The 18,224-nt window shown below is 36.3% G+C and overlaps 1 protein-coding gene across 1 annotated transcript in view; it reads left to right on the forward strand.

The window, feature by feature from the left end:
- The window catches only part of Tbc1d32 (TBC1 domain family member 32), a 146,319-nt gene that overhangs the window by 24,812 nt on the left and 103,283 nt on the right, over positions 1-18,224 (forward strand). The window contains 6 exon segments of the mRNA XM_090338207.1: positions 371-449; positions 572-675; positions 774-835; positions 1,441-1,585; positions 2,972-3,031; positions 16,175-16,265. Of these exon segments, the coding sequence (XP_090194333.1) occupies positions 371-449; positions 572-675; positions 774-835; positions 1,441-1,585; positions 2,972-3,031; positions 16,175-16,265 (541 nt within the window).

Genomic DNA, 18,224 nt, shown 5'->3' on the forward strand with positions numbered 1-18,224 from the left:
TGAATCCCTGACACTGTCCTTGAACACTTTTACTCTAGGCTAGCGTTCTGCTAACTGAGCCACAGCACAACTTCTGGCTTTTTCTGCATATGTGGTACTGAGGAATTGAACCCAGGGCTTTGTGCATTGAAATTCTTTGTGCTTTCTTATATATAGTTGCAATGTACTTCAAAATTATTCAACCTCAATCTTTCTTTTTCCCTTTCCCTTTTCCCATCTCCTTCCAAGTAGTCTGTTATTACAGATACATTCTTAATCAGGTTTCTGGATAGTTTATTTTGTGTTTATTTTCTGAGTTTCATTATTTAAAAAATGTCTGTCTCTTCTCTCATAATAATCTTAGTTGTATATCTTTTTCTCCTTTCTATAGGACCGGATTTTAAAATTCTATGCACAGACATTTACACTTTCACCATTTCATATGACCAAGGAAATTTATATAAGTTTAGGTATGTTTATTAAATAATTTTAAATTACTTTTATGTTTTATGTATATTCAAAAAATTACCCAATTTTTACCCAGAAATCATTGTATGCAAAAGTTCTAATGGTTTATATTTTTACTTTTCAGCAAAATATTTGGAGTTGTACTTTCTTTCTAGAGAACAGTATGTTTTCACTCTCTCAGCTGGTGTGGACATAACGAATCCCAATGTGAATCGTTTACTTAAAAAGGTATCCATTTTCTACAGAATGCTTTTGTTTTAATTGTTTATTGAAGAATTCTGTCTCCCCCCCCCCTCTCTTTTTGAAAGCTGTTGTATTTTTTATAGGTTCGTCTTCTAAATGAATATCAGAAAGAGGTTCCATCTTTCTGGATTCGTCACCCGGATAAGTAAGTTCCCTAATTTATGCAAATATTAAATATAGGCATGCGATTTTCCCTCAGACATTTGAGAGAGAGAGAGAGAGAGAGAGAGAGAGAGAGAGAGAGAGAGAGAGAGAGAGAGAGAGAGAGAGAGAGAGAGAGAGAGAGAGGGGGGTGGGAGGGAGAGGCAAAACAGTTTTAGTTGATTTACATGATTGGGAAAATATTGATTTATATAGTAAAGCTCATCACCTTTTACACCATGCTATGTGAATGACTCCCTACCAGCAACCATGTTATATCACAGAATGGAAGTGGGATGTTCAGGTCTTGAGTTCAGGTCCTGAGTTTGTATTCGTTTTTGCTTCTTCGGACAAATTTCTTAAGTATTTTTTAAATGTTTTCCTTTCAGCATTAAAATTTCTAGTGTAGTTTTGCAAGGAGAACTACATTTGGAGGGCCAATGTGGATATAGAAACCAGCATGAGCTTTTAGGGAGAGTGAGTCCTATCTGTGGAAGTTTCTAAAGATGACATGCCATCTGACTTTTCCATAACTTGAAAGTAGATCGCCATGTGAGCATTTGTAAATTATTTTTAAAAAATCACTTTTTTTTCTCCCCTAACTTAAAGGTATATGGAAGAAATCGTGGAGAGTACTTTGTCTCTGTTATCAGTGAAACATGATCAAAGTCATATAGCCTCACAAAAGATTATGGATCCGATCTATTTTTTTGCATTAGTTGACACTAAGGCTGTTTGGTTCAAAAAGTGGATGGTAAGGAAAAACTGAATGGTTTTTGCAATGCCTTTTAAAGAACAGCTAATATATAACTACTGCATGACATGAATTCGAATCACTTTTTTGGTGTGTAACTCAATTAGTTCCTACATAAATTTATGATGTAAGGTGGTGGTGATACTCTTGTTTTTGAGCTGTAGTAACTAAAGCATGGAGAAGTTAACTTGTCCAAGATTGTTCACCCAGTGAGTAGCAGATTCAGAATCATAGTTAAATAGTAACTCATTTTAATTTATTGAAGATGAATGACCTATTCAAAATGTACTCTTTATAGTTCAGAGAAAAACAATAGCATTGTACAATGTATTTGATAGGATATAAAGACTCAATGATCATTTTTCTTGGGCATGGACGTGACTAATGTCTGAGTTTGCCTCCTCTTCGAACTGCATTTTTGGGGAGTGTGGTTAGTGCCTAGATTTAGCAGTTTCAAATAGATTCTGAACAGTCTTGGAATCATAGAGAGATCTCTCTTACTGTTACTTTCCTCTACCATGGTTGAAAAGGAGAAAGCTTTGTCTAACAGTAGTTGCCTCTGTGCTGACTTTTGCCATCTCTGCTCCTCTCATTCTGTTTTTCTGGCTTCTGGTATTAGTTGCAGAATAGAAGGGAGGAGACTCACACTTACTGTACAAAGCAGTGCCTCATTTATGTATTGCCCAGCACAGAATTGAGTATTATCTAGCTGATGCTTTTCTTTTCTTTTGCCTTTTGTTATCAGACTTATACAATGAATGGAGAATTAGAATACAATTCGGTTTTTATAGTTTAGCACTTAAGCAGTCTACACTGCAGTGTTTGATAAATGTTTACTCAGTTTAATTAACCTAAGTCCTTTGTTCTTTGCACCTGATCATTTTTTTTTTTTTGCCAGTCCTGGGCTTGAGTTCAGGGCCTGAGCACTGTCCTTGGACTTTCTCAAGGCTAGAGCTCTACCACTTGAGCCTCAGCACCATTTCCAGCTTTTTTCTATGTATGTGGTATTGAGGAATCGAACACGAGTCTCCATGCTAGACAAGCACTCTACCACTAGGCCAAACTCCCAGCCCGGGAATTTCTTTACTATGAAACTATGCCTTTATTGAATAACATGGATTCAATATTTTATTTGTGATGGCTTTAAACTAATTTAACATAGATATTGGATACCATTCCTATTTTTTTATATTCTCATAATAAATGATCCACTTTTATGATTGCTGTGCCTCCTAATTCATTGTGCATAGAAAAGCGTGCAAGCAGTTGGTTATAATCATTTAAATTTATGTTTTTGTGTGTTTATGATGTGATTGGAATGATGCAGAAAAAAGATTTTTGAGTGACATAGTTTGAACATTAAATACCATTTCTCCTTAATTTTAGCATGCATATTATAGCAGAACTGCAGTACTAAGACTTCTTGAAAAGAAATATAAATCTCTGGTAAGTCTCTATATCAGTTTTTATGTTAAGAAATAATATCATAAAGATATATGATGTATATTAAATGTGCAAAGTTGAGTGGTGATGGTTAATTCTGGGTAATACAGCGATTCTCCTTTATGTGACTTTAAACTGTCACCCTCTGCAACATCAAGTAGATAAACATAGAGACTTAAAGACAGGATTACAATTAGGAAATGCATAAGTACATTGGCATGAATATAAAACTAACTTGAGAGAAGCTTTACTTATTTATTTGTTTATTTAGCCAGTCATGGGGCTTCAAATCAAGGCCTAGGCATTGTCCTTAGGTTTCTTTTTTATTTTCTTTTTTTTCCCTTTCTTTCTTTTTTTTCATATATTTTCTATTGTAATTAATAAAAGGGTTTCATGATATTTGCCAGATAGAAGGTGCATTAATTCCCACACATTGATACCCTTTCACATGTCTTGGTCCCCATTTCCTACCCCTTGCACCTCTCATCTTGTTTTCCCCCATTCCCTATCCAATTTCAAATAACCAAATACAAATATATCTGATATATCAGGTAACAAAGTGAGATCTGTAACAACATGAGATAACCAAGGGACAGAAAAAGAGATGAGAGATAAGATAGTACATTAAGAACAACAATCATTCATTATATGGCTTATGTTTCTATATCCTAGAGATCCTTTCATTCAGTGTCCTACTATATGGCCTTTTGTATCAAGGTTTTGCTCTATTGCAAATCTCTGCTAGGAGAGCCCAAGGTTTCTACTGATTATGACAAATGAGGGAAACCATTGAGCCTAAGTTCCTTTGAGTCTGACTTACTTCACTTAATATGATCTTTTCTAAATCTTTCCATTTTCTAACAAATGGGGCAATGTCATTCTTCCTGACAGCAGCATAGAATTCCATTGTTTACAAATACCACATCTTGTTGATCCACTCATCAACTGAGGGACATCTAGGTTGGTTCCATATCTTTGCTATGGTAAATAGTGCTGCAATGAACATTGTTTTGCTGGTGGATTTAGTATGTCTTTGTTTCTAGATGATTGGGTAAATGCCAAGTAGTGGAATTGCTGGGTCATAGGGGAGCTCTATGTTTAGTCTTTTGAGGAACTGCCATACTGCTTTCCATAGTGGTTGAACGAGTTTGCACTCCCACCAACAGTGTAGTAGTGATCCCTCCTGGCCACATCCCCTCCAGCATCTGTTGTTATTAGTTTTCTTGATCCTGGCCATTCTAACTGGAGTGAGGTGGAATCTTAGAGTTGTTTTGATTTGCATTTCTTTTGTGACCAGAGATGTTGAGCATTTCTTCATGTGTCTATAGGCCATTTTTGTTTCTTCTTCAGAGAAGACTCTCTTTAAGTTTTGGCCCATCTTTTAATGGAATGGTTGTTACTTTGGAGATTAGTTTTGGACTGATTCTATTTTTTGAGTTGTTGATATATTTTAGATATGAGACCCTTGTCTGTTGTAGGGTTGGTGAAGATCTCGTCCCACTCTGTAGGCTTCCTAATTAGTTTACTAGCTATGTCCTTTGCCATATAAAAGCTCTGCAGTTTAATGCAGTATCACTTATCCGGCCTTTCTCTGATTTGTTGTGATTCTTGGTCCTTATTAAGAAAGTTTTGACCTGTGCCAAGGAGGCCTACTGTATCTCCTATGCCTTCTTGTAAAGTTTTCAGAGTGTCGGCTTTTACCTCCAGGTCTTTGATCCATTTGGAGTTAATTCTAGTGCAGGGTGACAAAGAAGGATCCAACTTTAGTTTTCTGCAGGTGCTTAACCAGTTCTTCCAGCACCACTTGTTGAAGAGGCTATCTTTCTTCCATTCTATTTTTTTGGCTCCCTTGTCAAAGATTAGGTGGCCATAGGTCTGTGGTTTAATATCTGGGTCTTCAGTGGTATTCCATTGGTTTTCAGGCCTGTTTTTGGGCCAGTACCAAGATGTTTTGATAATAACAGCTCTGTAATAGAGTCTAAAGTTTGGTGTTGAAATTCCTCCAGCGCTGTTCTTTCTGTTAAGAAGTGTTTTTGCTATATGGGGTCTTTTATTATTCCAAATGAAATTTTGGATTGCCTCTTCTATTTCTTTAAAGAATGCCATTGGGATATTGATGGGTATTGCGTTGAATTTGTAGATGGCCCTTGGCAAGATTGTCATTTTCACGATATTGATTCTTCCAATCCAGGAGCATAGGAGGTTTTTCCATTGCCCCAGTTCTGCTTTAATTTCCCTTTACAGGGTTTTAAAGTTTTCATCAAAAAGGTCTTTTACATTCTTAGTTAAGGTAATTCCTAGGTACTTTATTTTCTTTGAGGCTATTGCAAAAGGAGTTGCTTTCCTGATTATTGCCTCATTCCTCTCACTGTTGGCGTAAAGGAAGGCAGTTGATTTTTGAGGGTTAATTTTGTACCCTGCTACCCTTCTGAAGTTTTGAATCAGCTCAAGGAGCTTGGGAGTAGAGTCTATAGGATTCTTTAAATCCAGGATCATGTCATCTGCAAAGAGGGAAATTTTATTTCCTCTTTCCCTATTTGGATCCCCTTTATGCTTGCTTCTTGCCTTATTGCTCTGGCTAGGAATTCTAAAACTATGTTAAAGAGGAGTGGAGAGAGTGGGCATCCTTGTTTCTTTTCTGATTTTAGAGGGAATGGCTTTAGCTTTTCGCCTTTAAGTATAATACTAGCTGTGGGTTTGTCATACACAGCCTTTAGTATATTGAAGAATGTTCCATGGATTCCTAGTTTCTCCAGAGCTTTTAACATAAAGAGGTGTTGGATCTTGTCAAATGCCTTTTCTGCATCTATTGCGACAATCCTGTGATTTTTGTCTCTGCTCCTGTTGATTTGTTGAATTAATTGATTTGCGTAAGTTGAGCCAGCTTTGCCTCCCTGTGATGAAACCTGTTTGATCATAGTGTATAATTTTTTTGATGAGTTGTTGTAGACGGTTGGCCAGTATTTTGTTGAGAAGTTTTGCATCGATGTTCATCAAAGAAATGGGTCTGTAGTTCTCTTTCTTTGATGAATCTCTGTCTGGTTTGGGGATGAGGGTTATACTGGCTTCATAGAATGAGTTTGGTAAAGAACCTTCATTTTCAATTTCATTAAAGAGCTTGAGGAGTCCTGGTGTGAGCTCTGCTTTGAAGACCTTATAGAATTCAGTTGTGAATCCATCTGGCCCTGGGCTTTTCTTAGGTGGAAGTTCTCTTATTGCCATTTCTATTTCAGTGCTTGAAATAAGCCTGTTGAGTTGGGTTAGTTCTTCGTGGTTCATTGTGGGTATGTTAATATTGGCTAGGAATTCGTCCATTTCTTCTAGATTCTCAAATTTGTTGGCGTAATGTTTTGAGAAGTATTCCCTCATGATACTCTGTATCTTGGTAATTTCTGTTGTGAAATTACCATTTTCGTCTGTGATTTTGTTTATTTCGGTATGCTCCATTCTTTTTTTGGTAAGATTTGCGTTGTCAATTTTGTTAATTCTTTCAAAGAACCAACTCCTTGTTTTGTTGATTCTTTCTATAGTTTTTTTTGGATTCAAATTTATTTAATTCTGCTTTGATTTTTAATAATTTGCTTCCTTCTAGTGGGATTGGGGTTGGTTTGTTGCTCTTTTTCCAGAAGCTTAAGGTGACACATTAAATTGTTGGTTTGAGATTTTTCCAATTTGTTATTGTAGGCACTCTGAGTACTGCCTTTGCCGTGTCCCAAAGGAGCTTTTATTTTGTGTGCCCCTTTTTGTTAAATTTCATAAACTGTTGGATTTCTGTTCTGATCTCTTCGATGACCCATTGGTAATTCAACAATGTGTTGTTCAATCTCCATGTGTTACAGGGTTTTTGTTGGTAGAGTTATGTGTTCAGTTCCAATTCGATGCCCTTGTGGTCTGAGAGAGTGCAGGGAATAATTTCAGTGTTTCTGAATCTGTCCAGGTTTGTTTTATGGCCTAAAATGTGGTCTACTTTGGAAAATGTTCCATGTGCTCCTGAGAAAAATGTATATTGTGTTGTTGCTGGGTGGAATAATCTGCAGATGTCTGTTAGATCTAAGTGGTCTATATAGTTGTTCAATTCTAAGGTTTCTCTGTTGAGTTTTTGCCTTGTTGATCTGTCACCAACATTCACTGTGTTTCGATCTATGTATGGTTTCAGTGAAAGTAAAGTTTGCTTGATGAAGTTTTGAGCTCCGGGATTCGGTATGTAGATATTTAGGATGGTTATGTCCTCCTGGAGGAAAGATCCCTTTAGTAGTATGTGGTAACCTTCTTTGTCTTTTCTCACTAATTTTAGTTTGAAGTCTATTTTATCTGATATGAGGATGGCAACTCCAGCCTGTTTATGGGGGCCATTAGCTTGATAGAGTTTATTCCAACCTCTCATTTTCAAAAGGTGTTTGATTTTTTTGGGTAAGACATGTCTCTTGAAGACAGCAGAACAATGAATCTTGTTTTTTGATCCAACTACATAATCTATGCCATTTAATTAGAGAGTTAAGTCCATTGATATTGAGCATCAGGATTGAGAAATATTTATTAGTTCCTGCCATTTTTACAGGCTTTCATAGGGCCAGTGTCTTCATAATTTTTGTGGTACTTAGATGTTATGAGTTTTAGGTGCCATGTCTTTCTCTGTATTACATTCGTGTTGGTTTTCCATGTGTATAACATCTTTGAGAATTTTCTGTATTGTTGGTTTTGTTGCTACATAATGTTGAAGCTTTTCCTAGGAATGGAATGTTTTTATTGTTCCCTCAGTTATGAATGAGAGCTTAGCTGGGTATTGTATTCTTGGCTGGTAGTTATCTGACTTCAGGGCATGGTATTTATCGTTCCAATCTCTTCTTGTTTGCCTGGTCTCTGCTGAGAAATCTGGAGTGATTCTGATTGGTTTGCCTTTATAGGTGAATGTTCTCTTCTCCCTGACTGCTTTTAGGATCCTGTCTTTGGCTTCTATTGATCCAGTTCCAATTATAATGTGGTGGTGGGATGTCCTTTTCTGGTCTGGTCTGTTTGGGGTTCTAAAAGCTTGTTGTATCTGCATGGGCCTGCCCTTCTGGATATTTGGGAAGTTCTCTGAGATGATTCCCTGAAGTATATTTCCAATACCATTGACCTCTTTCTCTAGACCCTCCTCAATACCAATTAGCCTTAAATTAGGCTTCCTAATTGTATCTTGGACCTCCTGTAGCCTTTTCTCATATTTCCTAGATTTGAATTGACTCATTTTCTGTTCTTTCTCTATAAGAACTAAATTATCTTCAACCCCGGAAATTCTTTCTTCCACATTGTCTAACCTGCTATCAAAGCTATCTACTTTATTCTTTATCTCCCTTGCTTCTAATTGCTCATTTTTGATGCCTTGCATCTCTTGTTTTAGATCATGTATGGATTTCTTTAGCTCCTTGATTTCCATTTGAGTGGTTAGCTCAGCAGCTTTATTCTCTTTGGACATTTGTTGGAGTTCAGTCACCTTTTTGTTTGTGGCTTCTATGAATTCATCCATTTTTCTTTGAAAAAACCTTTATTATGGTCTCCTTTATGGGTTCCCCTTTTTCATATATCACCTTGTTTATGGTTTCCTCTTGTTTAGCTCTGGCTTCCTCCCTTATCCCTTTATGTTTTCACATTTTTCATTAATGATGTTTATCAATTGCATTTGTGTAGCACTTGGAAAACTCTCCTCTAGATTTGCCACTGACTGCTCCATTGCCTGTTTATGTTGGGTGGGAGATGCCATTCCTTGATTTGACATTTTTCTTGCTTTTCTTGTTCTACCCATTTGAAAATGGGAGCAAGATTAATACTAAACAAGATTATAATTTTTCAGATATAACCAATCTAGACCTTTTTAGTTGGCTGACAATAGATATTAGCCCTTTTAGATTGGTAATAATACTCTCTCCTTTTTGTACACTTACATACAAATGTAATACAATCACAGATGACCAATTTATGACCAAAACAATAAGCCCCTCAATCCAATCTCTATTGTATTTAAGTCCCTCTGAACCTAGAGTATAATTGAACACCTAGATACACAGCATTGCTCACCAACCATCAAATGTAGAAGCATGCATTATAAGAGTTGAAGGATGAACAGAGAACCAGAGATAGAAAAATTATATGAAAGATGACAAGGGAGGTAGGAAAAGAATAATACAGGAGTGTAAGAATATTATAGTAATGAAGAAAGGGTATTGTGTAAGGATAACTGACCTAAGGTGATAGACAGGTACAGTATTTGTGTAGAAGTTTTAGATGAACTTAGATAAAACTTATCAAAATAAGAGTAATAAAAAGAATATATAGAGAAAAGAGAGAGGTTGATATAGGAGATTTCAATGTTACCAATTTAAGAAAAAAAAAGAAAAAAGAAAGAAAACAGCAACAAAATAAAAGAAATCAGAACAACCACCCCCCCACACAAAATGAAAACAAAAAGAAAAAGAAAAACAAAAAAGAAAGAAAAAAAGGTGGGGGGAGATTCCTCACTGTTCTGAGTTCTTACCCAAGAGATACTAGGGTTGAGAACCAGGAGTTTAAAAAGCAGGTGACTGTATCAATATGGATATCGTTTTTGTTCAAACTGTACCCAGAGCTGTCACTGTGTTTCTAGGAATGACCACAGTGACAGCAGGATTGCGGGAAAAGAGAGGAGGAAAAAAGAAAAAAAGAGAGAAAAAAATGAATGAACCATAACAGAAAAAAAAATGTTTAGGTTAAATGGCAAAGAGAAAAATAAGAACATTTAAAAATGCAAATGAAATGGGGTAAAAAAAAGATAAAAAAGGGCATTCTTCAGTTTGTTTTGTTTTGTTTTGTTTTGGTGGAGGGAGAGCTTAGGAAACTTGTGTCTCCACTAAATTCAGGATCTAAACACTTCACAAAGTCTTTTTCTCTTGTGATTTGGCTTTGCAGTTTTTCGGATGAGATTGCTTGTTTGGTAAAACAAAGCTGAAAGATCCGAGGGCGGCTTTGTTTACCAGGCGCAGGGGGATGGACTTCAGCAGCGCTGGGGCCAGATTTCTGGCTAAGGGATCTCTGGGAAATCCTTTGCCAGTTAGGTGGCGCTGTCAGCAACACCTCTCAGGCTCCAGTTGCTTTGGCCTGGGTGGTTGCCAGCAGTCAAGATGGCGCTGCTCTCAGCTGGTGGGGGAGGGGCTTCCTCCCAATGCCGTTCCAGGAGCAGAAGTGGAAACTTCTCAGAGCTACTCACAAATTGCTGGATTGTCCGGTTCGGTGAAGCTGGCAGGTCCGTGCAGGTCTGGGTCGGCTCTGGGCTCACGCAGGCTCTGTGTGGCTCTGTCAAGAGCCTTTGTTTCCCGGCTGCTCCGTAGCTGAGCTCCATGCTCTTTTTGCGCTCTCTTTTTGTGCTGGTCCTGGGGCTTGAATTGAGGGCCTGGGTATTATCCCTCAGCTTTGTTGCTCAAGGCTAGCACTCTATCATTTGGGTCACAGCTCTACTTCTAGAGAGAGGCCTTATTATTAAGCATTAGCATGTAACTTGATTCACATGACGCAGTCATAAGGGAATTATAAAATATACTCATGTGGGCCGGGAGTTTGGCCTAGTGGTAGAGTGCTTGCCTATGATGCACGAAGACCCGGGTTCGATTCCTCGGTACCATATACATAGAAAAAAAAGCCGGAAATGGTGCTGAGGCTCAAGTGGTAGAGCTCTAGCCTTGAGAAAGTCCAAGGACAGTGCTCAGGCACTGAGCTCAAGCCAAGGGTTTGCCCAATTAAAAAAAAAAATATATATATATATATATGTACTCATGCTTCCGAGTGGACATTTCATGAAAAAACTCAGTGATACATACTTTGGCACCTGATAAGATTGGTTTGAAATTGGTATGTGCGATCTCTTTATTTTTATTTTTTTCAACAAATATACCCATTAAACAAATGAGATAGAGAAAGAAAGATTGGTTTGAATTATATCAAACATAGACTAATACTGTCAAATAAATTACCAAATTACTTACATTTATTCCTTAGTAGAGCATTGTATAAAAACATCAAAATTGAAAAGAACAGGACATAATTAATAATAATAAAAATTACAATGTGAAATATATTAAGACTTTATGATAATTATCCATAGTCAATAAATGTAATTTATGTTTTAGAGAGGAAACTTGACTTTAGAAGTTAGGTGAAATAAAGATTCTGGAACTTTGAATATTTTGGTGTGGTGAGTAGTTACTGAAATGAAAGAAGAGAAGCAATATTGGTTTCTGTTTGGGAATCAATAGCACTGAGAAGCTCAAGAAGAGAGGGATAGGAATTATCTGGAGAATTTAAAGATGCTAGAAGAGTTCTATAAGAATTGAATTGAAATACAGTCTCAATTATTTCTGATTTCCATTGAAATGAAAATCTTTTGTCATATGAACATAGACTGATTTTGTTAGGATAGACAGAGATAAAACAAACAACAAAATGATTTCCCCCCTCCCATGGCCTAGGTACAGGTAGGCATTGCTGTCATAAAGACCTCAGTGGAAGTATTTAAAATCTATCTAACAGATTAACAGTAACTTTCATATAAGAAACAGATTTATTCTTACCAAAAACATTTTTCATCTTGTTTCTTTCCTGTTAAAATGATGTCATTACCAGTTACTTTTTAAAAATCATCAATTACTGCTTATGCCATAATATAATATTATTATGCTTGAGGCTTTGTCTTCAACTTCACCTTGTAAAAGCATATCTTGATAAGATACTACAAAGATTATAAATGCTATATTTTGTTTCTTAAAGTCAACTCAGCTCTACTTTTGTAAAGCTACTGGAAGAAAATGGATGAAAGATATCTATGTCCTTTTAAATCCTTTTAGTCGTTCATGCTAAAAGTCATATTGTGCATTTGTGATAGAAATATTGATCCATTCCATAGATTTTTCTTCTTGTCCTATAAGAGATTCAATGGTTCTAAAAAGACTTTAGCCCTCTAGCCTGTTAAGTGTGATGATCTGCTAAAGTGTGTCCTCTGGCTTCTCATTAGTGCCTTATGATGTTCTTCAGTGATGGAATATCTGGACGGCCAGGGATGGACTACTAGTCACATAGGACTGCCCAAAGCTTGAAATGTAATTAGGATAACAAAAACTGAATTTTATCTTTCATTTAGTCTAAATTAAATTTAGAACATCATGTGGGTTAATAACTCTTGCACAGTTTTAGATCTGTTTATGACTTTTTCAATAAGTTGAGAGCCTTAAATAACTTTGTGCTATCAAGATTTTATTTTTTAAATGGTTTCATTGCATTGCAAAATAAAGGACTGGTTACAAAACATTTGGCTATAAGTGTTAATATTTTACTTTTATTTTGAATAATTTGAAGCTCTGAAATGGTTTTTAATGATGCTGTTTTTCTTTTTCTGAAAGTCCTTTTTAAAAAGTGTCTTAGCATCTATGTTAAATATTATCTTGGTTTTTCCTACCCTACCCTATTGGATTTATCTTTTCTACTAGATTTAACTTGTCTTTATGTTAACAGTTAAATGAAGTAGATGATAGATACCGTTCTGGGTATTGAATACAGTTTTGGGTTTTATAGCAAAATTTTGTCTACCTACTTGAGGTGTAAGACAGTCTTTTATTATATCCTGAAATCCATTCTGTAGTATTTAGATTCACCTCATGTATAGGTCTGATTTCTGCTCCTGCAATTTGACATGTCCTGAAATGTGATCATTTCCATCATGAGATTATTCTTTATTATGGCTATTACTTTTTCTTAAATAAAGGGTAGAATGTTTAGAAAGCTAGAAGAAGGGGTAGAAGAAGTAGAAGACATTTAAGAGGGTGGTAGACATGGATGAAAGGAGATTTCTAAAAGTTTGATTCCAAGTGAACTTAAGTTCACTTTGAGATAAGTTTGGAGACAGTTTTTCTTGTTTTTTTTTTTTTTTTTTTCATTGTCAGGGTAATGTATAGAGGGGTTACAGTTACATTTACCAGGTAGTAGGTGAATTACTTTTCATACACTGATATCCCTTCTCATGTTTTTGTCCCCACTTCTCTTCCCCCATCCACTTTCAGTCATCTTGCTTTCTCCCCTTCCCTTTCCTATTTCAAATAAACAAATAAATGTATATACAATATATCAGGTAACACAGTCAGATTTGGTAATAATATGAAATTAACCAAAGGGCAAAAAATAGAGAAATAACATAGTACATTGAGAACAACAATCACACAAGATAAAGCTCTTGTTTCCATACCCTAGAGACCCTTTCATTTAATGGAGACAGTTTTTATGTTATTTACTCTTTTATTCTTTTTTTTTTTCCCAGTTCTGTACTTGAGCTCAGGGCCTGAGCATTGTCCTTGGACTTTCTCAAGGCTGGAGCTCTACCACTTGAGCCTCAGCACCACTTCTGGCTTCTATATATGTGGTGCTCTACCACTTGAGCCTCACTTCTGGCTGTTTTCTCTGTATGTGGTGCGAAGGAATCAAACCTGGGTCTTCGTGCATGCTAGGCAAGCACTCTACCTCTAGGCCAAACTCCTGGGCCTTTTGTTAGTTTTTTAATGTGTCTTAAGTGCATTATTTTACTATTTCTTGTGTGTGTGTCAAAAGTACCCCCAAATAGTCATTGTAATTTTAAATCACTGTCTTTGATTTTCTTTTTTAAATGGATTGGAAGTACCCTAGCAGAAAAGTGTTACTGCAAAAGGAGACTGTGAGGTGATTTAAGTAAATAGCTGTGATGGCAGTGTGAATTAAAGGTGTGATAGTGGAATTGGCATGCAAAGATGTACCCTGGAATACCATATTTAGAACACAGCATGTAGAGATCATGGCTTTTGAATGTGGGTGGTTGAGGCCTGTGACTATTGGAGTGATTAATATCATTGTAATTCAGTAGGAGGAAAACATGCAAGGGAAGTTTTTGTTTTGATCTCTTTGGTCATTTTAAGTTTGAAATACAGATGTGTGGCTCTCAAGTTTGGTTTAGGCAAGATGTGTAGATATGGTGAAGTATCACCATGCAGGCCCCAGATTTAATGAATTGCTGGAAAGACTGACTCAGCATGTTGTCATCATCCGGGTATCTTTTACTCCAGCGCAAGAATGCAGGTAGTCAGAAAAAGAAAAGTTGGTGGTCCAGATTATCAGACCATGAAAGTTTCCTTTTACTTGGCCTGTTCCTATGGAAATCATAGTATGTGCTTAGTTCTTCCAGTGATGGATTGTGACAGCGTGAGTGAAATGCATTCCACTGGGAGCTTCATTAGAGACTCTGTACCCAGTCTTTCTTACTGGGAGTGATGGGTAGAGGCATTATCTGTTTAGTGTATGCCAGGATCTCAGAATCCTAAAGGACACAAACCACATGTTCAGCAAAAGCCCTCTCTGCGCTTCTTAGAATGGTGCAAGTTCTCTTGAAATCTTAGGTTCCCAATGCTTTAAATGTCTTACTTTACAATCAGCCTTGGGGAAAGACATGAATTTTTTTCTGCGAACTCTTTTTTTGCCTGCAGCTAAAGCCCAGACAATGAAGTAGATAGGGAAATCCATCAATGCCTTGCTACTTCAATTGTGAAACTTACCTCTCAAACAACCTTCCCTTGTTCCATCTAAAACTTAATCCTTTATCATTAGGCTCCTAGCTGCTGTTTCCTCTTGGATTCTTTCTTCTGTCAACTCTCTTCTTACTCTCCTGTGTAGGTAGATTGTTCTTCTGTATTGGGTTGCTTCCCAAAGCACTTAAGCATGATGGTATCCTTCCTGCCTGAAAAAGAGTTCCATATTGGTCTGATACCCTTAGACCAGCTGACACTGCTTTTATTTTCTTCATGTCCAACTTTCCTGAAAATGAAAATTAAACTACATATAATTATACTTTGAAAATTATATATATATATATATATTTAGTTCTTATGCTTCTATTATAATCAGGGTTTGTTTCCTCAAGCTCACCTGAAACTGGGATGTTTTTGATGTGACCAACAATCTTTTTAATACCAGTTATAACATTAATCTGTGCCTAGCTCACTGGTGACTTCTATTTTGTTTGGAAATCAGAGAGCAGCTATAGGAAGAGGTAGGGCCTGTAGAAAAGGGAGAATGAGAGAAAAGAGAATGGAAACTCCTAGAAGAATCATTACATGCAGTTATGGTTGCAGATCATTTTTTATTATGACTGTGGTTTTGAATTTTGAGTTGTGTGTTTTTCTGCAGTTCTGGTATTAGAAATGGAAGTGGAGGCTTGATCTGAGTGATCCTTTGCTTTTTTTGGGGGGAAGAAAAGGCTCCAAGGCTAGTGAACTGGACAAAAGAGTATTTAAGTCAAGGCTATGGAGCTTTTGCATTTCTCAAGAACATGTTAAGTGTGTGTTTATTTCTGTCTGTTGGAACAGCATTACAAAAGTATTGTGTTTGTTGGTTTGCAAATATTTTCCTGGTGTTTTCAAAAGTAAGTCCATAGTTGAAGTGTAATTGTGAAACTGAGCTTCAGGGACTGGAAAGGTAGCATTCTATATATTTTCTTAAATTTTTTCCTCCAGCATAGCTTTGACTATATATATATATATATATATATATATATATATATATATATATATATATATTATAGTTGGTCATGGGGCTTGAACTCTGGGCTTGGGCACTGTCTCTAAGCTGTTCAGCTCAAGGATAGCACTTTCTACCACTTTGAGTCACAGAACCACTTCTGGTTTTCTGGTGGTTATTTGGATAACAGTATCTTAAGGAGCCAAGTGCCATCTGGGCAGGGTTTGGACTACGATCCTCAGATCTCAGCCTCCTAAGTAGTTAGGATTACAGGTGTGAGCCTCTGGTGCCCAGTTGAGCACTTTCTTTAAATCTAAATTTCAGGCTGGGTGCCTGTTCTTAGCTGCTCAGGAGGCTGAGATTTGAGGATCACAATTTGAAGCCAGATGGGAAAGGAACTCTCTGGGACACTTATTTCCAATTAACTATCAAGAAAGCTGGAAGTGGAGCTCATGTGGTAGAATGCCAGCCCTGAAGAAAATGACTCAGGGACAATGCCTAGGCCTTGAGTTCAAGCCCTACAACCAACACCCAGGAATTAAAATTAAAAATCAATCTCAGGCCTTTAGTCTGCAAACTTCCAAAATTAATAAGTTGTTCTTATTTTATCAGATAACTACAGCGGTTCAGCAGTGTGTCAAGTACTTGGAATTGTGTGAGGGCATGAAAACAGATGATACTTTGGGACATTCCAAGTATTGTGGCAAGTATTTTCTTTGTTGAAGCATAAAGTTACCTCAGTGATAACTTAATTTTCAGTAACTGTTAGTAGCATTATAATTTAGTTCAGTTTTGTCAATGAAGTAAAATAAATACTTTCAAGTTTAAAAGATGCACTATAATTATGATTGTTTTTTTCTAATCCTGGGGCATGAACTCAGGGCCTGAGCACTGTCCTTGAGCTTTCTCAAGGCTAGACCTCTACTACGTGAGCCAGAGTGCCACATTGTGGCCCAATTATGATTTTATAATGTATCTATTTGAATTAATTTATCATTATGCTGATTCATTTCCCATATGCAGTTCTTCAGTTATCTAATCTGCTGTATTTCCCTACTGCTTGTGTTTCCATAAAATATAAATTTTGCTACTGGCTACTCCAGCCTACTCTATGATTCCTCAGTTTTATCTAAAATGTTCTATATGAGATGTTTCATAATCTGATGCTCATGTCTCTTCTTTCCTTATTGACTAGACGGATTCCCTTAGATTCTATGCATACCAGTTTCTACTTTGCATTGTTTCTCCTACTTCTATTGTTCCAGCCATAATTACATATCTTACTGTCCTAGTGATATCTTTTTTCTTTTCATTTTTTTCTCTCTTGGGCCAGTGTTTTGTTACATAGTTCTGATTGTCATTGAATACCAATTATCTTGCCTCAGCTTCTCATGTGTTGGATTACAGGCATGCATCATCACACATGGTGGATAAATACCTTACTTTTTATACAAGAGTATACTTTAGGAAATGGGGACCAAGACATGAAAAAGAGTATCAATGTATGTGAAGTAATGCACCTTCTATCTGGTGAATATAATGTAACCCTTCTATTAATTACAATAAAAATATATGAAAAAAGAGTAAATTTTATTTTATTTGTGTAAGACTTTTATATTTATTCTTGCAAGAAACTCTCATTTAACTCTCTTTTAGCTGTTGTATCTTTCTACAAAATGGTAAGTTATTTTGAGAGTACAGTATTAACATAACTTATTTTATCTCTCAGTAAATTCTTTAACTGAAAGCACAAAAATTAGTCAGATCAATAATTGATATGTATTTATTTATTTTTTGGTAACTTTAAACATTTATTTATATATTTATTTTTTTATTGTCAGGATAAGGTATAGGGGAGTTACAGTTACATTTGCCAGGTAGTGGTTGTTGAGCAATATTGTATATCTAGGTGTTCAATTATACTCTAGGTCCAGAGAGACTTAAATACAATAGAGATTTGATTAAGGGGCTTATTGTCTTGGTCATAAATCACTAATCAGTGGTTGTATTAGTTTTGTCTGTAAGTGCACACAAAGAAAGAGACAGTGATAATACCAATCTAAAATTGTGAACATCTACTGTCAGCCAGTTAAAGAGGTCTAGGTTGGTTATATCTGAAAAATTATAATCTTGTTTAGTATTAATCTTGCTCCCATTTCAAATGGGCAGAACAAGAAACTCAAGAAAAATGTCAAATCAAGGAATGGCATCTCCCACCCAATATAAACAGGTAATGGAGCAGTCAGTGGCAAGTCTAGAGGAGAGTCTTCCAAGTGATATACAAATGCAATTGATAAACATCATTCATGAAAAGTGTGAAAATATAAAGAAAGAGATAAGGGAGGAAGCCATAGCTAAACAAGAGGAAACCATAAACAAGGTGATATGTGAAAAAGGGTAAGCCATAAAGGAGGCCATAATAAAGGTTTTTCAAAGAAAAATGGACGAATTCATAGAAGCCACAAACAGAAAGGTGACTGAACTCCATCAGATGTCCAAAGAGAATAAAGCTGCTCAAATGGAAATCAAGGAGCTAAAGAAATCCATACATGATCTAAAACAAGAGATGCAAGGCATCAAAAATGAGCAATTAGAAGCAAGGGAGATGAAGAATAAAGTAGATAGCTTTGATAGCAGGTTAGACAATGCAGAAGAGAGAATT

The sequence above is a fragment of the Megascapheus bottae genome, chromosome 8 (assembly GCF_031878675.1).
Source record: "Megascapheus bottae isolate mThoBot1 chromosome 8, mThoBot2.hap1, whole genome shotgun sequence".
Classification (NCBI taxonomy): domain Eukaryota; kingdom Metazoa; phylum Chordata; class Mammalia; order Rodentia; family Geomyidae; genus Megascapheus; species Megascapheus bottae.